The following is a 24,630-nucleotide window of genomic DNA, read 5'->3' on the forward strand; positions in this document are numbered from 1 at the left end:
AGTGCTGTGTCCATACATTTCTGAGATACCATTGTAGCTTCCTCATATGCAGTTTGGCATTGGGAAGCACCAGAATACAAGATGCCATGAACCCCAAGGCTTGAAGGACTGTCCTTGCAGCCAGCCTGGACTGATGAGACAATTGATGGAAGTAAAGAGCAAGATTCTTTTGTTTGTCCGGGGTCAAAAAGGCCATCTGGGATGCTGTATTCAGTCTCACACCCAGAAAGCACATGTCTTGAGAGGGTACTAGACTGGACTTTATTTCGTTCACAGAATACCCCAGGCATCTTAGCACTGCTATCACGTATTGCAAATGATGAAGAAGCTCGTCCCTTCCTTTGGCCAAAATCAGGCAATCGTCCAAATAAGGATAGATTTGTATTCCTTTTAGCCTGAAGAAAGCTATCACTGGAGCCAGAACCTTTGTGAACACTCTGGGCGCAGTAGATAAGCCAAAGGGCAATGCAGAGAACTGATAATGAGAAGTCCCAGCTCGAAAACGCAGATACTTCCTGCAACTTAGCCTGATAGGAACATGAAGGTAAGCTTCCTTGAGATCCAGAGTCACCATCCAGTGATCTTTGCCCAGCAGAGGTAAAAGCTGTTGTAACATCAACATTTTGAACTTGGGAATGTCCAGATAAGTGTTGAGGATAGATAAATCCAAAATTGGTCTCCACGTGTTCCCCTTCTTTGGTACTAGGAACAGGCGAGAATAAAATCCTAGGCCTACTTCTGGCAGAGGGACCGGCTGTATGGCCCCTATTTGCAGCAGCAGAGAAATTTGTTTGTGAGCCTCTATTCTTTGCTGAGGAGGAACGTCTGGCATGCCTTTGAAAGGAGGCAAGGTATGGAAATAAAACCTGTAACCTTGGTGTATAATATCCAATACCCATTTGTCCTGGGTAATCAAACTCCAATTTTCTTTGAAGAGTGCCAACCTTCCTCCCAAAGGTGCTGCCAGACAAGAAGGCTCTGGCAGCAGAAAAGGTAGGTCATTGGGCCTGTTTACGAAAGGACTGGCCCCTGCCCTCACCCGAAGACTGTGCAGGTGAACTCCCTGTTCTAGGTCTGAAAGAGCTCTGAGCTCTACCCCTACCACGTCTAGATCTTCCCCTAGACTGTGAATCATAAGAAGGGTACGTCCACCCCTTAGCAGGCCAATTCCTACTAAACTTCGGAGGCTGAACTTGCAAAAAATCTTTAACAGTCTGTATAGACTTAGCCTTGTCTTCCATTTTCTTTAAAACTGCCTCCACAGGTGAACCAAACAATACATCAAACTGTAAAGGAGCATCTAAAATCCTTGTCTTAACATGGTCAGATAAGTTCTGATCCCTCAGCCAGGCGTGCCTACGAAGAACTGACCCAGTGGCAGCCACCCTAGACGAGGCCTGTACAGCATCAAATCCACACTGTAAAGAATGCTTACCCACTTGTTCAGAAACATGTACCAAATCTTGTAATTCTTTACACTCAATGCCTTCCGCCAGAGCATCTACCTTAGACTTCAATTGAGAAAGAAGATAGTTTTGATATTTCAACATGTGAAACTGGCAATTCAAAGCCCTCATAGCTAAGGTGGAAGAAGTATAGACTTTCTTTCCCCATCTATCCAAAGCTCTGGCCTCTTTATCTGGAGGAATCGGATTTTTTACCACAGAGGCTTTGACACCCTTAGGTCCCTGACTAACTGTTTCTGGGTCTGCCCTAGGACTCTTATACAGATATTTATGAGCTTCAGGCACCCTGTAATACCTGTCCGGTTTAACAGGAGCAGGAGGCAAAGAATCAGGATTAAGTGAAGCCTCTGCAAACACATCTTCCACAACATCCAGAACAGGAGGAATAGCCAAAGGCCTATGCTGGGGTAAAAGCAAAAATTCCCTAAGCCTTTTCCTGGAATCAGAGAAGTCCTGACCTTCCCACTTAAAATGTTCCCTCATAGAGTGAAGAGACTCTGAAAAAGAAAAATCCTCTGGAGGAGAAGCAGAAGGAGTAGAATCATCCACATCCGAATCAGAATAAGGAGAATACTCCTGCAAGTCTTCAGCCGAAGACTCTGAAACATCAGAAACCTGCTCAAAACTCCCCAACTCTGGTTCCACCCTAGGCCTCTTATCAGGAGGAGGCAAAGAACCTCTAATCAAAGTAATTAAATCTTCTGCCATTTTGAGCATGTGCTTCTTGGGCACAGATCCTGAAGAACTAGGAGTGACACCAACAGAAGCTAAACCTGGCCTGACTCTGGGAGAAGCCTTGGAAACAGAAGGAGAGGGCCTAACCACCCTAGGAAGGGAGGGGAGTACAGTAACTTGAGAAGCCCCTTCAGCCTGGCCTGCCTCCTGAGAGGCCACATCCTGCAAAATCAAAGTCTCCCCCTGGGACTCCAGAGAAGCCTCCGGCGGAACCACCGGTTCCACTGACGCCTCCAAAGAACCGGCGTCCGGTACGGACGACTCTTCTTGTCTGGGTTTAGCTGCTTTGTCTTTGCGCTTCTTCGAAGCGGGCCGGAGCATCCAACGGCATATTGTAATTGCACCGCTTCCGAAGACCAACCTGGCACAATCTAACCTTCGCTTAATAGTGCGCTTATTAAACCTAGCACAAAAGCGACACTCAACAACGTCGTGCTCAGGCCCCAAACAAGGAATACACAAACTATGATAATCTCTATGCAGTATCTGCTTCCCACAAGAAATACAGTTATTCACTTTTTCTGACATCCGGTAAACCACTGAGGCAAGAAAAAACTAAAATATTCCCCAACGGGGTACTTAGCCAACTTTGACTCGGTCTGAAACTCCGAATTCGAAAAATTTCAGAACGACGAACGGCACTTGCAATGCTGCTTCTGCATCGGACCATGCGGCAAAAAAGACTGAGGATATGACGTCGGTCATGCGCATTTGTACCCTGACGTTCTGATGTCAGTCTTAAGCGCCTTGACCGACGTCAGCCTAATACTTTGATATTCGGGCCGACCGAGGACAGCGGACTACCCAAGTGTAAGGACTGCAGCAATGTGAGAAGAAGAACATGTATAACAAAGGAGGGTAGATTTTTGAAGAAACTTATGAAAATATTTGGCATAGAAGATGTGAACTCAGCAATAGGAGTTAAGAGTAAATTTACATATTATTCTCCAACATATAAAAACTGGGTAGGCTAGACAGAAATTACATTTAACAGGAACATGTGAATTTAACTGATGGTCTTGATATGCACCCAATAATTATTCCAGATCAGTGCCAACAACTACTAAAATAAAAACACATGGTGATGAAATAAAAAGCGAGACATTGGCACTTTCCCACCCATCTGTTGAATAGAGAGGAATTTAAGGAATGGGTAGTGGAGACTATTCAGGAGCTATTCGAGTGGATAGAAATTACTTCTGAAAATATATCTAGGGTGTGGAATAAAATTAAGTTGGAGTTTAAAAACAGGGTAGAAATAAAAGAAAGGGAAGCTATGGTTAAGAAATAAGAATTATTTAGCAGGACTGACAAACGTTCAAGTATTGCAGAATAGGGAGAATCTTACAGAACAAGAGGAGGATCAACTGCAGAATGCTAAGCAGAAAATAAGGGATTACCTCGATTATTAGAAAGATTCCTGTTAAGCAACTGTTTTTCCATAACACTAGAGCACAAAAACGTTTAGCACGTCAACACAGGCAAAAGAAAGTATGAAGGGCTGTTACCAAGCTTAGGGAGCCTATAACAAAGGAAGGTAATGACAGATCCTGCAGCGTTATTAAAAATATTTTGGAAATTTTATAAAAGTATGTATAAAGCAGAGAAATATGGAAATCAGGAAAAGATAGAAATGGAAATGTTTATGGAAGAATTAAATATGCCATGGTTAGATGCACATGAGGCTCAATTACTAACTGTTCAGATAGGAGGATACGACATAAAAATTGTGCTGTATAACCAATCTACAAGAAAGTTTACCAGGAAGAGATGGTATTCCTGTGGAAGTTTGCAAGCATCAGGGAAAAAACTGATAAAGATCTGGAAGGTTTTGTTTAATAGTATTTTAACAGGAGGAGAAGTACCAACATCCTGGAAGAAATGAGTGGTAACTAATACACAAAGAGGATAAAGATAGATCTATCAGATCCAGCTTCCTACAGGCCCATTTCAATACTAAATATGTTCATGAAGTGTTCTTGTCTATAATGGCTAAAAGAATGGCAAAATAATGCCAAAATTGATGGCTATGGATCAATGTGGTTTCGTGGAGGAGAAGCAAACATTTGATATCATTAACAGAACACTGAAGATCTACTGGGAAGCAAAATGTAAGAAAATACCATGGTTGCTGGTGAGTCTTAATGCAGAGAAAGCATCTGACAAAGTAAGCTCAGAGTTCATGAGCAGAGCAATGGAAGCATTTGCATTTCCTGAAAAAAAATACAAGTTTGATTAGGAGGATATATGAGGGATCAGAGGTGAAAACTGAAGTGGGTGGGGTCCTCGCTGATAACTTCTGCTTGAGCACAGAGGAACCAGGCAGGGACGTCCTTTTTCACCTATTATATTCAGAACCACTGGCAAAGAAAATAAGGGACAGAGAAATTCAAGGAGATAATTGGTATGGTGGTCAAGAACAGCTGGATCTATTTGCAGATGTCAGACATGACAAAACCAGAAAGAGACATTACAGTGTTGTGGAACATTTTGGGACAATTTCAAATGTTTTCAGGATACAAAATTAATGAAGCTAAAACAAAGGCAACAGCGGTAAAATATGTACCCACATATGAATTGGTTCAGCAATATCCATATTTATGAGGACATGATAAAATGAAGTATTTTGGAGTATGGATTAAAATTATTCTGGTGTGGCAGTTAAAGGTATGTGGGAAGAGACTAAACAAAAGATAATACAAAACCTGAGAAAATGGAAGCTTTGTTATATGGAAAGTAAGATACAAGCAGTTAAGATGCATTTAGTCCCAATAACCTTATACACAGGGTCAGGCATATTTTTATCAACCAGAGAAGTTGTGGATAGCAATTAATAAAGAGCTGAAGGACTTTATCTGGAAGGGGAAGATGGCAAGTGGAATAAGATGAATCTGGAAGGGGAAGATGGCAAGAGGCAAGTGGAATAAGATGATTCTTCCAGTAGAACAGAGTGGTTTGGGATTACTCAATTTGAAGAGGTATTTCAGAGCTACACTGTTAAGGCTCCTATACACAGCACAAGCACAAAATTATAATTCAAAGTGGAAAGTGATGATGATGAAACGGGGGAAACTCAAGAAACAGAGAAACTAGGACTTTGGATGCAGACCTTTAAGGAGAATAACAATCATACACAATATATCATCTATGTAGTAGTAGAAAGTATCCTAAGAACTAAGCCAACATGGGAATGGGGAGAGGAGATTCTGCCGATAGGGATGACAATTAGGGATATAGACTATAGGCAAGAGAGTCTGGAATTTATTGGGAGAAAACTGGCAAAGGAACCAAGGTACTGGGAGCAAATAACTAGATAGGGAAAGATGATAGAATGGGAGGATGCCAATAATTTATTTGGACTGCAGGTTAGAGATCACCTTCCCTAGCAAGGATTGATACCACAGTATAGGCAAAGAGAAAGAAATGGGGGGGGGTCCTAAACAAAAGACCAGCACTGGTAGATTTTTTAGTAGAATCTAGAACAGAAGCTGACATTAAAAAAGGAGTAATTAGTGCAGCATATAAAACATCGCAAGATAACTATAAGAATCAATCAGAGGAGGTCAGAGACAATTTGGAAGAGAGACTGGATAAGCAATTCACAAAAACAGTGGGAGGATGTGTGTGCATCTCCCAAATATGCAACAAAATTTAGGATTTTTCCTTGGAAATGTTTACATAGATATGTTTTACACCCCAAACAGACTTCAAAGATTTTTTCCTCAGGTAGACAGCAAGTGTTGAAGGTGTGATGGGGAAGAAAGCAGTAACTGGAAACATTTTCTGGGAATGAGATGAGTTGGCGGACTTTAAGGATTCCCTGCGGGATGCACCGTCAGAGATGCTGGGTGGGCAGATTGGCGTGATGAGGGAGATGATTTTTCTGAGCTATGATACAGAATCAGAACTGCCTGCTATGTGTAATTATGTTGGCTACCAAAAAAGCAGTTACTAGAAAATGGAAACCAAAACCTAAACCAACTAAACTAGAAGCAGTGAATATAGTAATAGAGTTAAAACAGCTGTAACTGAGATCTTTAGAAAAGGGTAGGAACAAACTACATAGGAAAAAAATGGGAATTGTGGGAACAATACATACAGGGGAAGAATGAGGTTTAAAAGAAGGCTGAACTTAAATGAGCTATGTAATGTTTGACTGAAAATGATTGGGTAGATAAGTGATGCATAACATTTGCAACTGGGAGTGTCAGTATGGTCTGTGATGGAAAACGCTTGCAACTAGGATTATGTTAGTGTGGTTTGTTTTCATTTATGTAAATGTATGATTGCCACTGTCATAAGTGATGGTTTAATAAAGATAACTCTTGTATAAAAAGGGGGAGGGGCAGGAAATGAATAATTAATGTTGCTTAGCTTATATGATATACAGCAATATATGTGAAGTAGAATGTGTGCAAACATGAACTTGTTAACACAGTTTGATTACTTTTACATAAACATAAATTTGCCTCTGTCAAGTGATAAATTCAATAAAAATTGTAAAAAAAAAAATCTTTATAATACCTGCTGTGGCGTCATCTGAGCCTGCTGCTTTCCCGGACTATTTTCCTTAGTGCTGTTCTTACTACTTCTATGGTGGGATCTTTCTTCCTCTTCTCTCACTGTGTGTGAGGAAATACAGCTTATGTGGGGTTTTCTTCATTCAGAAGATGCTGGAAGTACTCCTTTAGTCTGCCTTTGATTTCCTGTGGACTGGTGAGCAGTTGTTGCTGGCATCTCTTATGAAGGGTGTCTGGCTATCTTCTTTATCTTTCAGTCTTTGCCTTGCAACATGACAGTTTATTTGTGTCGTCTATGGAATCACTTTCCAGAAGCTGGTAGATTGCCTCAGACTTCTAGTCCAGTTAATGGCATGTACCTTATGAAATGTTGCTTTAAATTGAAAGTGCTTGTTCACACTAGAACAATGTATTGGCTGGTTTTAATCATATGTCCCAAGAGGGTGTATATTTAAACCAAGAGCTGTTTTTAAAATGTATTAGACATCTGAAGAAGTGGGGTGACCCACGAAAGCACTAGTGTCGAATAAAGATTTTTATACTGGAGTTTACAACCATCTCAAAGTCCTGGTGTTTTGCTTTTTATTCTGGATCTGTTTTGTGCAGGACAAGTGAGTTCTAAAGCTTTGGTGGCAGTTTTGTGTTTTTTACTTCCGATTTTGTTTCACTAGTTAGTTTAATCTACTAACCTAATGGGGTGCACTGTGCACTCAGATGCATTTTAATTATTTATTTATTAATGGCTTTCCCTAAGAGCAAACCATCTCACAACTTTTATACTAAAATGTTTGTGTGAAGAAACTGTGCTTTAAAGGTAAGCAAATGGACATGCACATCAGCACATACTCCATGAAACAAACCTCACTAAATCACAACTGGTCAGAAAGTCAAAGCTCTGCATCACTGCCTCATATATTCTTACACTTCAGAATGACAGTATGCTAGATGTCAGCAAGCAAGAACTGAACCTCAGAGAAAGGTCATGTACCACATCTATTCCCATGCAAAACACTGTCCTGTCAAGTGACGCCGGGTAAAGGCTCTCTTGCATTGAGTTCCCAGCTGAAAGGTGTTTAAAAAGTAACCAGCTGAGCCCTATTCATTCATTTTCCGATACATGATTAATTCTGTTTCAGGGCTGTGAGGAGTCGCAGCTTATATCAGCAAGTCATGGAAACAATTCTAGATGGGACATCAATCATCAAAAGATGCAAAAACACTTGCACCATATACACTTCTATGATGGATGCAGTCATCAGATAGCAAAGTTCACCTTTTGATATGTTGTTGGAATAATGGGGGAAGCAGAAATCCACAGAAAAACCTCAGGTAGACAAAGGAAGGATATGCAAACTCCAAAATTATGCAATGAGCCAGGAAATAAACTATGCATCAAGTGTTACTAGGCAGCAAGGTTAACAGACTTGTTGCTGAGCACGTTTACTCGCTTTCAAAGATTCCAACCATTCTGTGGTACTTCCTTTTTATTTAACATTTTAGGGGGCCCTTGCCTCCATTACAGACCTTTTGTACTTCCTCTTCAAATGGCAGGAGCTATCATGTAGTGTCCAGGACAATTTTGTTTTATATTAATGACATGGAATTTTTGTATAGGTGAGAACTCCTCAAGTCAGTGAGCATGCAAAGACAGTATGTTTGCCTCACAATATTCCCATTAATAAGGACTCAGTCATCAATCACTCACTGTACTATGGACATAATGAATCTTGGCATCTATTAGAGGATGCCTCAATGGGGGCAAAACCCCACAACTTTCCTACAACAGACATAGCTGGCCTTAAGCATAAGCCAACTAAGAGGCCGCCTAGGGTGCTACTCTAGCAGGGATGCTTCTTCAGTAATCTGAATGGTGTAGACAGTCCAGGATGGGGGCATAGGATGGTGTTGGGGGGCACTGTGGAGACTTTTTGCCCAGGGTACCAGTTGACTAAAGGCCAGTCCTGCCAACAGAAAGAGAGCTGGCAGTAGTCACTCAGTCCATCCCCTCCCAGCCATGCCCTCTAGTTACAAGCTGAATACTCAGATTCAGATCTCCTAGCTGACAACCATGGCTCTACCCCTCTACTTTCATTGACAAACAATCCCCAATTACAACAATAATTAAACTTTTCAAACACCACTTACCATATGGTTTAACAGGTGTCGCTAGATTATAATTATGAAGACTCATTTCATGTTCCTTTATTCTCTCAGGCAACTCTCTGGTCACCTACATAATACAAGGTACACAGAAAAAAAGATAAAATGGGAACAGGTTAGTATCTTACTCATCACAGCTGCAGAATGTGTAGCAAAAAATGTAACTGCAGTACACTTACTAACAAATATGTATTTAGACACAAAACATAAAAAAAAAACAGTCCTTGTGCCTACTGTCATTTCAAGCTCAATAGGAAGCCAAAAGAAACTCCAGATAATGAAGAAACACCGACCCAAGCAGGTTATAAATTATTCATTCATATCTCTCCAGCAGAAGGTCTGTCCTGGCACAGCTTTCAGTTTACCCTAAAGAGCCCTCTCCAAACACACACCTCTGTCCTTAGTTGTGAGGTAACTCTGGAGGAGGAGCCCATTTATATTTTGGTTCTTTTCCAACAGAAAGAAGCGTTGAAGAAGAAAGATCAAAAGAAGAAAAAAATCCAAACAGTGGATGGGAGGTGAGATCTATTGTTTGAGATACTGTCAAAAGACTGCATGTATGGTAGATCTCTTCATAAAGGGGATTATTTAAAAACCTACACTATATATATATATATATATATATATATATATATATATATATATATATATATATACACATTTTTTAATTATTTTTCAGATGGCATTCAGAGACTATGACTTTCTTTTTTCCTATGACTTCCAGCTAGCCTTCTCATCAAAACTCAGCTGTTGCTGAAGGGTTATGAGAGGTGCTAGATGCCATTTTCACTAATTCTTCATAGACAGATTCCAGTGATGAGAGAAACCAAACAGTAACAGAAGGTTGAAAAAAATCAACTCCAGTAACTCCTCCTGGGGATGGCAAAGTGAGGGGGTTGCAAAAAAGCTGACTGATGTTCAAAGATTAAGAGATATTGAATGTTTCCCACATAATATAATCTACATTGTTTACAGCAATCTCTGCCATCAGGTCCTTTAACCAGTTAGGAAACTTCTTTTTTTTTTGTTTTTTTTTTTTTTTCAAAACAAGTTTATTGTTTTAACATATAAGAGAAATATCATAACAATTTTATACAAATAATTAAAAATAGGTATTATTATAATATTCAACAAAACAACTAAAGTATTTACAATGACATCCACTACAATCAGATCAATTAATTAAACTAAAATACTGTGCTATTGAAATTAGAATTTTTTTAACAAATTTTGTAAATTATCCCATACAATAAAATGTGATGTTTTTCTAGTTGTTCTCATTCTAATTGTGCTTATTTCCATATGACACATTATATTCATAACAGTTTTTAAATTCATTGAACGAAGGAGGTGTATCTGAAATCCAATTTCTAGTTATTATTTTCCTAGCCACTGCTAGGATAGACCATAACAAGGGAAGCTTAATCTTTTTAACACATTGAGGTACAGGTGTGTTGAATAATATAAGAGACTTAGAAATAATGAAATTATCTGTAAAAAGAGCCTGCAAAAATTCATTAATTGACTTCCAGTATTCTTTCAACTTCATACAGTCATAAAACATATGAGCCCAGTCAGCATTAATTTCTACATTACATCTCTTACATAGATTATCTTTATTATTAATTTTATTCATCATCAAAGGTGTATAAAAAGATCTATGTAAAATTTTCCATGTATAAAGTCTCCAGACAATGGAAGATGTAGTTCTATAAGCAGATTCCAATATATATTGTTTATCTTGTTGAGTTGGTGGGTCCCCATTAATAGAGGTGAAATAATTCCAGTATGAATCTACATTGTAAAAAGTTTCTTGTCTGATAATTTTATGTATATATGAAAGTTTACCTTTATCAGAAACTTTATGCTGTAAATTTATTATCTAGTTCGGAAACTTCTGAGTTAGTTTAGGACAGAGGGGTAGGGAGAACAGGGGGTAGACCTCAAGACTCCTTTTCCAAACAGCACCCTAAGCCCTTAGTGGATGTCCAGGCTATAATGCTTAGTAGCTGAATAAGACAGACAATATGGCAGATTTCTAAGGCAGTGACTGATTGAGTAACATGTTGGATTAGAGCTGTCTTTGGGTGAAAAAAGTCAAGAAATTATTAAAAAATCAAGTACAAGTTATCAATTTGGGTACAGTTCTGTCACTGACAAGTAATTACACTTCCAGAGCATTAATAAAGAAGCAAAGAAGGAATTTGAAAAAAAAAAGAAAGAAAATGAACCAGAAAAGCAGAAAAAGCTCTGGCTGGGAAAAATATATAATTATGATTTTTGCACTTACTTGCATTTGTATACATGACTGTCATTTCTTATGTGACCTTATTCACCTGTGACGTGCCTGTAATTAATCCACTACAATCAGTGCACCACCTCAGTTATGTGACATATGGGAATAATATACAAAATCAAAGAAAAAAAAAATTAAAAGAAGTATCCATTTGGATGAGGTGATAAAATTACAGAAATCAGTGAATGTAATAAAGGAAATACTGTCTGAATATGCTTCAACCGGTGTGTGCTACTAGGCTCAGGAGAAAAAGAAAATTACTCAAACCATTCTTGATGGTTGTCTAAAAGATGGCCCTCCTGTTTGACCCTTGCCCAGTGATGGGGAATCTGTTTGGCTGTGACAGGGCTGATAATCAACAGGCAGTGGGTGCAGATGGCAGAGTGCACATGGAAGACAATTATCTACTTCACACCAAACAGAAGAGAATTATGATTATTCTGGCAATCAGGTTAAGTCGACAGGCAGGTGTGGGATTCAAGCTGTTTTCAACTGACTTCGCAATATTTACTTCCTGGAGGATCAAACACATTTTTTGATGCAGAATAGGCTGTGGAGTAAATGAAGTTTAACCAGCTAAGAGCGAGTCAAGCAAGATGAAGAGTACACTACTTCTCAATTTTCTGAACAATAAGAAAAATAATTTTCATTGTTCCAAAGGAAAACACCTGAGTGACAGTAAAAAAGCCAGGAGCTAAAAGAAAAAACAGGACTACCCTAAACTTGAACTACAGACCAGTATCAGGAGATCAAGATGATTAAGACGATGACTAGCAACAAAGTGAATTTAATGAGCAAGTTGGACAAGTACTATTGTGTAAAATCTTACCACAACATTAGATGATGTTCTCTTCACCCTTGCAGTGTTCTTTACATAAAGAAATCTCTGCCAAGGGCAACCCAACATCCAACCAATATACCAAAGCCTTAGGAAAATACAGATGACATACATCACATGTATGCTTCCCTCTCAAAGTGCAGGGCATAAATGTGATGCATGGATGTACATACCTCAGAAATGAAAAGCCCCAGGAGGAACAAATATTTCTAGGAACTGGGAGGAACATGTGCATCCAGAAAAAGAAAGAGGAAAAATATTCCAAGCCAGGAAGAAAGCACAGCCGGAGGGGGAAGAGGGAGGGAGCAAATACTGCAACACTGAAGGGAAGGACATCTACTTTTATGATAAGGTTTTACACCACTGTACTTTTATGATAAGGTTTTACACCACTGTACTATGTCCTTCCATATCACTGTTGCAGCAGTCTTTACATAAGGGAGAACACAAAAGTTCAAGAGGAAACTTGGGAAGAGAAGGCATAAACAACCCTCTAGAAACTCTTGCAGAATAGCTCTGGCAAAGCCAGCCCTTGCTTTGGGAACAACATCCAACTTGTGATGCTTAGTGAAGGCATGAACAGAAGTCCAAATAGCAACTTCAAATACTGGAATTGGTGTCCAATCCTTTGAAAAGAAAAGCACCACAGGAAGCAACAGCTCTAGAAGAATAAGCATTAACAGAGATAGAAAGACATTTACAATGAAAATAAAAAAATGGCCTTAAGAAATCCAAGAGGATACAGATTGCTGAGAAGCAGCCAAAACTAGAGACCTGGAAAGAAAGAAAACAAAAACTTGCTCAGATTTGCAAAGAGCCCTATCTTGACCAAACATCTGAATGTGAAGAATCTTCTCACTAGCAGACTGTGGAGAGCTAAAAAAGAAGGGCAAATTAATAGATTAAAATACAATTCATTAACCACCTTGGCAGAAAAAAGGATTAGTATGAAGAGACATCCTCTGTCCCTATGGAAAAAGAAAACAGAGGAGGAACAGCCAAAAGAGCCTGCAGTTCAGAGATTCTCTTAGCTGACGTAATGGCCAAACAAACCGTCTAAGTACAATGTTGCAAGGAAAACGAAGCTGCAGGCTCAAAAGGAGCGCGAGTCAACCTCTCAAGTACAAATTAAGGTTCCAGGAGGGTGGAATAGGCTTCCTGGAAGGCCTGATACGAAAAACACCTTCAAGAAATTGTTTGGCATCAAATCCAGTAGAAACAAGAAGAGGAGTCAATGGCAGACAAACCAAAACAGCTGAAAGGCGAGGTGAGCTAAACCCAGCATGGAGAAATTCACACAAATGAGAGAGAACCAGAGTGATCCCACAGAAAATTATTCCTAGTTACAAGAAAGGCACCAGACAGAAAATCTCTTCCACTTGGACAAATTGTGACAGTTGAAAAAGATATTGATATTAATGTAAGAAAGTTGTAATATAACCAAGGTTTTACACTGTAACAAGATAAGAAAGGCTGGGAAAAAGGCAAATTATAGATAATATAACACTGTGATCTTTGGCTGCTGAGAGGAGTGAAGAATGTAAATGGATACTGATCATAACATACAGAAAATTGTCTAGTTTAATTTTCTGAGTTTAAGTTAAGCAATGTTCTCCTTTCAGCATAACTACAAAAAGAAAAACAATTAAGAAAAACTGATCAATTGTAGTTTTTTTCTTGTAAATTAATTAGCTAGAGTTTTCCACTAGAACCTGCCTTTGGCAGAAGACAAGCAGCCTGCATCTGCAAGTAATTAATCATGAGATGTCTGAACAGTGTGCTCTGAAATATGCCAAGTAAAATGTGATTACCTTTTAAAAGGATATTGGCAAATAACGCAGTGAAAGAATATTTGCTGGGTGAAATCTATGAAATACAATGTAATTAACTAGTTTTAATGTAATTAACTATTAAAGGGAAAATAGTAAGTAGCTCAGTGAAGAGAGAGTGTAAAAAAAGTTAAGTGTGAGAAGTGAAAAACTACACATGCATGTTTCAGTCTTAGCACCTTAAAGCATTAAATATAACATTGTACAACTTAGTTTCTTTAAGGTTAGCCAATGTACTTTTGCTGAAGTATGAATGCTGTTTATTTTATTTTACATTTGTTTACTGGGATAGTACATTGATCAGAACTGAACATTTGCATGTACTGTCTGGGTGAAATAATTCACAAAGAAGAAAAAAATGGAAGAGAGAGGCAGTAAGCTGTACATATCAAACAGAAAAGAAAGTAAAATATATAGCCAAAATGTATGTTAGCTATTAATAGATGTAGCAACAATTATGACAGAGATGTACATTTTACAATTGCACAGGACTATACTTCAGCCTTACATCATGGTGGAAAAGATGTGGGGCAATGAGAATCAGAGCAGAGGAGGTGGAGTTAAGAAGGTTAGTATTTGAGAGAGAGAGAAAGAGAGAGAGAAAGGCAAGAGGTTGAGATGACCTTAGTTGATGTGGCTTTCTGTGTGATAAATACAGTTTGATATGGTATGGAGGATCTTTTTTTAAGTTCAGTTCTGAAGGTGGGGAAGAGGGACTATAGTTCCTTTAGATGGGGAGAGATTCCTATAGTGTAGAGGCAAGGAAGGAAAAAAGTGGTCTGTGTAATGTTGTCTGGTTTGTGGCAAGTGGAGCAGGTGGGTTGTTACGGAGAATTGTCTAAGGTTGTAAAGTGTGTTTGGTAAAAAAGTCTGGCAGCTAGTTGTAGGAATGAGTTAGGCTGGAGAAATCTGAAGATTAGAAAGCCAAGTAGTCTACTCTCTGCCACACTGGGAATCGTTTGGATATTGATAGCGTAACAAATTTTGGTTCTGATAGTATGTAGTATGAAGAAGTTTTTCTTAGAGGCTGTGACTATTATGGTTAAGTACATATTTGAGTTGTGCCAGAAGGACTCCTTTGCTTATGGCTGCCATGGTCAGGGTTGATAGACAGGGTAAGATTTTCCTAGCCCAGTAGAGAAGAGAGTTAACTTTTGCCCTTGATTTCCTCAATACAGGTATGTAATGTTAGTCACTCATCTAACCACAATCAGAGGTATTTTAATGAGTTGGTTTGCTTACGTAAAAAGCATGCAAGTTGCTCTCTCCATCTGGAAGAACCGATGCAAACATGCTTTAGCATATTTAATTTTAACTTTCAGAGATGCAATATATGTGGGTGCAGCAGTCAATTTGAAGCAACTTGTCTTATTTGGAGAGGTAGCCTTCTTTATGGAAAGTGTACAGTGTAATGTGTCTGCTATGAATACAATGATTTTTTATGTATTTAATTTGTTTCTTGAGTGTTTTATTGAAGCAAAAAGTTTGGAAAATTGACTTGGGTTTAAACAGATGAAACCAAGCAACTACATACAATGAATGAATTTAATAAAGAAAGGCTGTCAGGGGGACAATTCAGCGGAATTATAGAGAGTAGCAAAACTGATTGTAAGAGGGCTCCTAGTAGTGACAGAACAGGAAAAAAAGAATAATGGCAGATTTGTGATACTGCCAGGGAAGGAGGAATATGCAGGCATGCACTTCCACTCCAACTACAATTAGTGCTATCAAATTTAGTAGGATTTTGGGAGAAATAATACGCTTTCAGCAGAGATTATTATTTGTGGTCATGACTGGAACCAGATTTCCAAATGTAAAGCTGTATTGTTGGGACCTACATGGAAAAATATAGCAAGAAGGGTTGTAGCTCTGAAGAAACACATGAGAAAATCTGATACTAAAGATGTGAATTCAGTAACAGGAACTTGGTAGAATTTACATATTATTCCCCAAAATACAATAACTGGGATCTACTGGATAGAAATTATATTTAACAGGACCATGTGTATTTAATTGAAAGCTTTGAGACATATTCAATAGCTAAATCATATCATGGTCTAATAAGAACTAAACTAATTATGCAGGGTAATGATGTAAAAGGAGTATGATTTGAAAGTTATTGTGGAAGAAAGACATACTTCAGAAGGGATACTGAGTGGAAATACATGAAAATTGATTTTAAAAGCAGGTAGAAGTAAGACAGAGAAAGATATGTGGGATAAAAGTAATACGAATTACATAGAGGAGTTGAAAAAGGTTAAAATATTGCAGAAGTGGGAGATCTAGTAGAACATGAGCAATTACAGTGTGCTGAAGGAATAAGGGAATAGCTGACCAGTATACATGAATTTAGACAGATTTCTGTTAAACACCTACTTTTTGAGAGCAACTCTAGAGTGCAAAAAAAAAAAAATCACAAAAACTTAGACAATAGAAAGCAAAAATAGCTGTAGCCAAACAGGCAGTCTATGCCAAGAAAAATAACCAAATATCCTATGGAGGTATGAGAGATATTTCAGAAATTCCATGAAATTTCAATAAAACATGAAGAAAAGGTATAGACAGAAACATTTATAAAAGACTTAACTACTCCAAAGTAAAACAAAGATGAGGATCAACAATAAATCACTAACACAGTAAGAGAGGTGTATTACTGTGGAAATTCAGAAATTAGAAAGAGATGACCAAGATCTGGAAGGCTTTGCACACCAAAACAAAGAGGTGATTCAGACATCTTGGAAGGAAGTAGCAGTATTACTGTTACTTTTGCCTTCCAAGAAAGAAAGCAACAACAGTTGTACTATTGAACGAGACGACCTGAAATCCAGAATAATACAGACCCATTTTGATTTTAGCCCATGAATGGAAAAATTCACTAAGTTTGATAACTACTGATCAGTGTGGTTTCATGATAGACAGGCAAGCATCTGATAACATTAACAGAACAATGATGATCCAGAGGGAAGCAGAGTTTAAAAAAAACACTGGCACTGCTGTTGAGTCTTGATGTAAAGAAAGTATATGACAAAGTCAGCTGGGATTTTATGAGTAGACAAAAGTAGCATCTGCCAGGCTCTGACAGAATTTAGAATTAAGTTAAAGAGGGATATTACGTAAGGTCAGAGTCAAAAACCAAGGTGGTAGGGGCCTTTCTCTTATGAGCTGCGTCTGAATAGAGAAACCAGGCAGGGACTTATCTTTCCTATTTTTATTTGCTTTATACATTTCTGTAATAAAAGAACCACTAAGTTTTTGTAGGTAGTTAATTGAATTACTGAGTAATTTTAATTGGATGTGTTTTAAAAGGAAGGGAGGTATGGGATTTGTAACTGGATCTGAGGAAGTCCCAGTTGTAGGGATGAAAAATGCAGTGATAAAGTTAAGCGTTTTGTTTTTTTTGTTTTTGTAACATTATTAAAGTTTCTAGACATTTTTAGACAAGCTTGCTGTGTCGGTGGTTCTCCTGCATCCCTACAGTGCTTTTACATTATTTTAGTTGGCGTTCCTAGCTCTGAGCACTGGTCTCCAGTTTAGTCTTTTTTTTTTATACTTTCTGTAGTTAGCAAAGAAAGTAAGGGATTCACAAATTCAAAATTACAACTGGTATGGTAATCAAGGAAAGCTAACCTTATTTGTAGATATTTTGCAGCTGAAATCTCCAGAAAGGGACATGATGTGCTGGAGAACACAGATAGTTTGGGGTCTTTTAAGGACATAAAATAAATGAATATAAAACAAAAGCAATAAAGGTACACTATGCAGCAATGCATTAAACTGTGCAACAATACTCATATTTTTTGGGAACATAACATGAAATATTTAGGTGCACGGATTAAAAAGAATCTTGCTGTGGTAGATGAGGGTTTGTGAGAAGAAATTAAACAAAAGATAATACAAAAACAGAGACTGGAAGTCCTTGATTATAGATTTGGATAGCAAGTTATAAGCAATGAAAAGGTCTGTATTCCCTTCAGTCTTATGTACAGGTAGAGTCTATTTTTATCATCTGGAGAAGTTGTGAATGGCAAACAGTTGAAGGAATTTATATGGGATGGTGAAAGAACAAAAGTTAAGAGGGATACATTTATTCTTCCAATACAGCAAGGTGGTTTAAGTTACCTTATTTGAAGGGGTACTTTAAAGCTGCATATTTAAAACATATGCAAAAGTAAAGTGGAAGGGTATAACTCAAAGTGGAAAAGGAAGAAGATGAAATTGTGTGGGGTTGGGAGATAAAGACAAAGTAGGACTTTGGATGCCAAGTCCTTAAGGAGAATGGTAACAACCACACAAAACAGAACATTTTCTGCAATATAAAAACAACTAAGTAAGTGGAAGAAGGGAGAATGGAGATTTCACCAAAAGGGATGTTTGCAGCATATACACAGAAAATAATCTTAACTTTACTTAATACTTAAGGAAAATGGCAGAGGAACGAAGGAATTGGGAGCAAATAATTCAGGAGGGAAAGGAAATGGGATGTGATACGGCTAAGCAGACATCTGGACTGCAGATCAGAAATGGCTTTCCCTATCAGGGATTGATCATAGAGTATAGGCAAAGAGAAAGGGATAGGGAAGTACTAAATGAAGGCATGGGTTTTGTAAATTTTTTTGTTGTTGAGTCTGGAACAAAAGGTTCTTTTAAAAAGATGCTTAGTAGGTCACATTAAATATTGCATAATAACTACAAGAATCAGTCAGGAGGATGTTACAAAAAGTCTGGGAAGAGAGAATAGAAATGAAAATTAAACTAACTCTACCATGTTCCAAAGTATGCAAAAGAAGTCCAGAATGATTAGGAAATTAGAATGCAAGTGTCTGCAGAGGAATATTTATATTCCAAGTACACATCTACCAAAATTTCCCTGCATACACCTGAAATGTTGGAGATGTGATGGGAAAGACAGAAAGGAACTGAGAATATGTTTTTTTAGAAACGCAACGAGTTGGCATATTTTAAAAATGACCTACACAGTACTTTTAACAGAAATGTTGGAGGGGGCAAGGGGTAATGATAAAATATGGAAATGACTTGATTGCTGGAATACTGGATCTGAATTGCTTAGATTGATTAAGATCTTATATTTAATACTACTGGTGGGCAAAAAAAGCAATTACTAGAAAATGGAACTCAAAAGCTAAACCAACTATAATGAGATAATTTAATATTGTGCAGCAAATAAATGAAACAGTGGTGGAATATTTAGAAAGGGGAATGAACAAATTTCACAGAAATAATGGAATCTGTGGGAACACTGCATGCATAACAATGTTCAAGAGGAGAGGAGTGAGCTTTAATGGAAGGAAGGAATTAAGCAATTTATGCAAAGTTGGAGTGAATGAAAATTGTTTAAAAGAAAACATAAGCACACTGGTAATAATGGTGACATATAAAGGTTTATTTTTTTTCTATGTATGTAGGTGAACATGTAGCAACTTAAGACGTAATGATTTTAAACAAGTGTCAAAATAAACTCACAAAATTATCTCCTGCTAATATAATTATAAAATTCAGCAGTATGCCCACAGTACAGCACATTTTATAAACAGTGCTTCAATTCATTGACTGTTTACTTCTAACATCCCATTGATATTACTTAACTACAAAGCTTAACTATATATCAGATAGTCATAAATATTGATATTCTATGACAAACCATACACACCCTTGTTATATTATTTACTTTATGTACTACTGCCTTGGTGCTCTAAGTGCGGCTATAAAGGGTCCAAGGACTAGTTCACGTATCCAGTTAACATAATTCATACATACATAGATAAAGCACCTCATTGGCTTCTCTCTCTCTCTTTCCAACAAAGAGTTTTGATGAAGATACTCTAGAAAGTACTCTATAGAGATCTTTGCAATACCATCTCCAGCTCAGCTTCTGTTGCTAATACTACTGTCCACCATCACAATTTATCTACTCACTTTCAATACTGTTATTTTCCATTTCTATAAGCTGGCAGGTATACATAAACTCCTAAGGACTATGCTCCATCTGATGCTTCTTACTTCCCTAGCACAAAACTCTCTGCACTTCAGGAAAGCAAACAAGCATGAACATAAACCATTATAGTGAAGCATGCGTTTTTATGTTTCCTCAATAACGTACTGTTAGTGCAGACTTTGGTCACACTGAGTAGACAGTGACATGGACTGAAACAGCAGTTCAGGCTCCGAATCTGGTGGCTGAGTCGTAGCTCTGCAGGGTGAGGAAGGAAGCCCTCATGCCTAGCACAAACGTATACAACAAAGGCATTTAGCCTTTGATCAGACTAAACACAGACATGATTAGTTGGCTGTTCTCTGCAGAAAATCGCTCATCTTGCCATTCCTGTCTTGGCTAATGCAGACATTGGAAACCCAATTCACAGAATAAACAAGCATCATAAGGGATACTGTGGGCAAAAATGGAGTGCCATTGGATATGGTGTTATAAAAGGAAGTTTATAAGGCCAATAAAGATCAGTATAAAACAAAGGATTTAAAAAAAACTGAAAACCTGCTGGACCACGATACCCACATGATCAGCTTTTTCAATCAAGTTGAAAATTCTTCACACACCCTTAGTGCAAACAAACAAACAAACAAAAAAAAGTAATGACAGTATGAAAAATGTTCTACAGTTCATACCTTATTCCAGCTCAGATTGGCTGCCCTTAACCTAGCAGAAATATTCTCCCTGCCTTGAAGACTAAGGCTGCGATCTGAAACAACTTCAGGCATTGTCCTGTTGAGCCAGCTCAGTTTGTCATTCTGTACTCTCACATCTTCTGCATAAGCCTGAAAGAAGTAAAAAAGTTTCAATAGTAGGCAAGTAATATTCAAATACACTGCATGGGTACCATTAAAATTCTCAAGCAAAGTCAAACTGTTACACAGGAGAAGTTAAATGCATTTTATTTGTGTACATGTCAAGCACTGTGGGTTGTGACTTCACTTCAGTGTAGTATAACAATCCTTCTGCATTCTTGTTATGGTCTCAAATAACCTGGTGTGCTCCTTCAGGCCACGAATAAACCCACTTTACAAAGAGAAAAGAAAAAAAACACATGAGAGTACCCACCATAAATGGAAATGTTGGAACAGGAGAATCACTGCTGGAGGACATTTACAAGATGCCTGGGACAAAGCTACAGGTGGCTGAATGTCTTCAAGTTAGACTGTAAAAATGGTCAGATGTACCCATGGGTTGTGAGGCTGCCTCTCCTGCTGAGGCCATCAGCAGGCAGCTAGAATGTTAAAAGTAGTGTAAGCTTTAATACCTGTTGCTTTTTGGTGCTGCAAACCTACAAATCAAAAGACGACGCCAGAAAATGCTCTTGTACCCTAACCTGAATGCTTTTATTTTTTTTTAAAACACCTTTACTGAATCATCACTTGATATCTGGGTACATTTATGTTTCTATAAAAGTAATCCAACCATAGTAACAAGTTCACATTTACAAACATACATCACACGTTCTCTCATTTAATCAAAGCAACATTACATAAATTATTAAATTCCTGCCTTCTCTTAAACCTTGTTCCTCCTCCAAAACATTTTTCTGCATATATTCTCAAAATTTCCATTTTTAATGTAATTTACTCCTACCCTTTTCTACTGATCCCACTTCATGTTCTTTTATCTCTGTTACAACATTCAATACTTCATGTACAGTTGGTTTAGATTTTGATTTCCATTTTCTAGTAACTGCTTTATTGGCAGCAACAAGAATTAAACTTAAAAAAACTTACTATGCCTCGACAATTCAAATCCAGTATCCTAAATCAAAAATATTTTTTCAGTAACACTCCTCTGCTCACCCAGTACTCCTAGCAGAGTATCCTACAGGGTCTGCCAGATCATTACACTCCAACAAATGCTCCCAGATACCTCTTTTCCTTCCCATTACAGCTCCAACATATGCCATTCTACCTGAGGAAAAATTCTTTGGAGTCCGCTTGGGAAACACAGGCAAAAATCCTAATTCTTCCAAATTTTATTGCATATTTGGGATCCATAAATATGTCCTCCCATTGTTTTTTTTTTTTTTTTTTTTGTGAAATGCACATCTAATCTCTTTCAAATCTTTTCTAACCTCTTCCAATTGATTCCTATAGTTAACATATAATATTTTATATGACCTACTAATTATCCATTTTTAAAGGCAGCTTCTGTTCTAGAGTCAATTAAAAACTCAGTCAGTGCAGGACTTTCACTTAGGATTACACTACCCTGTTCTCTTTGTTGATATTCTGATATCAAGCCACAACAGGGAAGGCAATCAACTAGCCTGAAATCAAAATGTCTTCTTGGCCTCTTCTCATTCTATTACCTTCCCCTCTCTAATTATTCATTCCTAATACCTTGGTTCCTTTGCCAACTTTCACCAGTGAATTCCTGCTCCCTTTTACCTATTCTCTGTACCCCTGACTGCAGTCATTCCTCTTGGGAGAATTTCCATTCTCCATTTCCATGTTAGCTTAGTTCTTAGTATACTTTCTGCTACTTTATGAACATAATATACTGCGACTGCTATTCCCATTAACGATCTGTGTCTGAAATCCTATTCTTTGCTTATTTCCTGAATTACCCCCCCCCCTCCACTTCATCATCCCTTTCCACTTTGAATTGCAGCTTTCTTTGTGTGTCCCTAACTGTGTAGCCCTAAAATATCCCTTCAAATAAGGTAATCCTAAACCTCCTCGTTTATTGACAGGATCAACCTACAACATTTGATTCTTGCCCTCTTCCCCTCCCATATGAAATCCTTCAACTCTAATAATTACTAACCACTTCTCCTCTGGTTGATAAAAATATGCCTAACCTGTGTATATAACTAAAGGGACTAAACATTTTTACTGCTTGTATCTTGCTATCCATTTATCCATATGCATAGGCAAGAGCTTCCAGATTCTCAGTTTTTGTATTATCTTTTGTTCAGTCTCTTCCAACATATCCTTAGCTGCCATAACAGAATACATTTTAATCCATACTTCTAAATACTTCATTTTATCATGTCCCCAGAAATATGGGTATTGCTGAATCAATTCCTGAGAGTATACATAGCTTATAGCTATAGCCTTTGTTTTACCTTCATTTATTTTATAACCCAAAAAAACACAGAACTGTCTCAGATAGTTCCACAACACTGAGATATCCTTTTCTAGTTCAGTCAGGTATAAAATAACATTATCTGCAAATAAAGCCAACTTATCTTGAAAACCATACCAATATTTCCTTGAATTTCTGGCTCCCTTGTTTTCTTTGCCAATGCTTCTAAATATTGACGCCTGTGCACAGACCCAGCAATCAAGGAGCCTCAATCCTCACCACTAACACCAGTGAGGGGCGTCCATATAGGGAAAGGATAATAAATACACACACAGTAAAGTACAATTTCCCTTAAGTGCACACAGAGATCAGTCAGTCAAGTCTGGGGCTGGTTTCTCCCTTTCTCTCCAGGTCCCCAATAAGACTCCCCACTGGCACAGCTATAGGGTCCAGATCTCAGCCTAGTGGGCAAATTAAAACTTCCAGCACCCTCTCTGTCCAACCATTGCTTCATGTCCCTGCACAAGTAGCTGACACACACACACTGAGATGAGAGTTATATACAACCACACAAACTCCTGGGGAAGGCTGGCCCAGGTTCTCCAACTGTGCCCATTTTACCCAGACTACATGGTAGAAATCACTGCCACCACCCACTATTTATCAGGTACCAAAAGGCCCTTATGAAAGTGTGTCCAATTATACTGTGCAATATTATTATCCAAATATATGGTTGGACATATAAACAAGGCCCAGCTATATTATTGTTTGATTTTAGAACTGCTGATTTTGATGCTGCTATTAATGAATAGGGTATGTTTATAGCTTATATCCTAAATGTGGATGATAGTCCTACTGAGCCTGAAAACAGTGTCCTGCTACAGTACTGATTTGCTGAACTGCTGGTTTAAATGTAATATCTATTGCTGCTACTCCTAAGGGAATATTTACATGCTTGCTATATATGCTATGTGATTATGTTATCTACTGTGAAGTAGTACCAGTCCTACCTTAACATATGCTAACTCTTTTTTCCCCCACACCACTTTGTCTCTTCTCTCCCCTCTCAGTTCCATACTCTTCCTGTGCTATTTCCTGCACTAGTCTCTTGAAACCAACTTGCCTTGTGGAAAGAATCCTATCAGAATCACTGCAGTGGCATCTCACAGCCTAAATTCCCTGCATCCTGTTTCAAGAAAATAAGAAAGCATGTTGTTGGTCTCCATATCCTGCCAGTAACATTGTAAACCATTGTACTAAACCCTTTAGGGGATCTAACGCAGGCTTTAGGCCAGGACAGCCAGCAGTCTCTACCTCCCTCTCTTAACATTACTATCACCCACCTCCTAACCTACACAGCAACCCCTATTACTTGCAGTCAACCCCTCCCAGTACTACAACTAGCTAACTCCCTCTCTAACTCACCTGCAATAGCAGACCCGACCACTAGGTGGCACCCTTAACCCAGCATTCACCTCTTGATTTACCTTCTGCTCTCTTGTTTCCTTAACTAACATTTGGATCTCCCAGACCATACCTTTATACTCTCTCCTCACCCTGTACTACTACTGTCTACAACCACCTATTCCATCTCAGACTCCTTGCTTATCTCTGCTCTTACCTACTCCTGACTTACCAACCTTATCCTTAGTATCCAGCTCTACTGATTGTTTCTTGTCAAGCCATTTTACTACCTTTTTCAACCCGCTCCGTTCGCCCTGTGGGCTCACTCCGCTCCCCTCC

The 24,630-nt window shown here is 38.2% G+C and overlaps 1 protein-coding gene across 3 annotated transcripts in view; it reads right to left on the reverse strand.

The window, feature by feature from the left end:
- The window catches only part of UTRN (utrophin), a 4,744,936-nt gene that overhangs the window by 2,185,745 nt on the left and 2,534,561 nt on the right, over window positions 1-24,630 (reverse strand). For all 3 annotated transcript variants that reach the window (XM_044069601.1, XM_044069592.1, XM_044069610.1), the window contains 2 exons: window positions 20,484-20,633; window positions 8,867-8,951 (listed from right to left, as the gene is read on the reverse strand). In XM_044069601.1, the coding sequence (XP_043925536.1) occupies window positions 8,867-8,951; window positions 20,484-20,633 (235 nt within the window). The remainder of the gene's footprint in view (window positions 1-8,866; window positions 8,952-20,483; window positions 20,634-24,630) is intronic.

The sequence above is a fragment of the Protopterus annectens genome, chromosome 1.part0 (genome assembly GCF_019279795.1).
Source record: "Protopterus annectens isolate FY-2018-M chromosome 1.part0, PAN1.0, whole genome shotgun sequence".
NCBI classification, from domain to species: Eukaryota; Metazoa; Chordata; order Ceratodontiformes; family Protopteridae; genus Protopterus; species Protopterus annectens.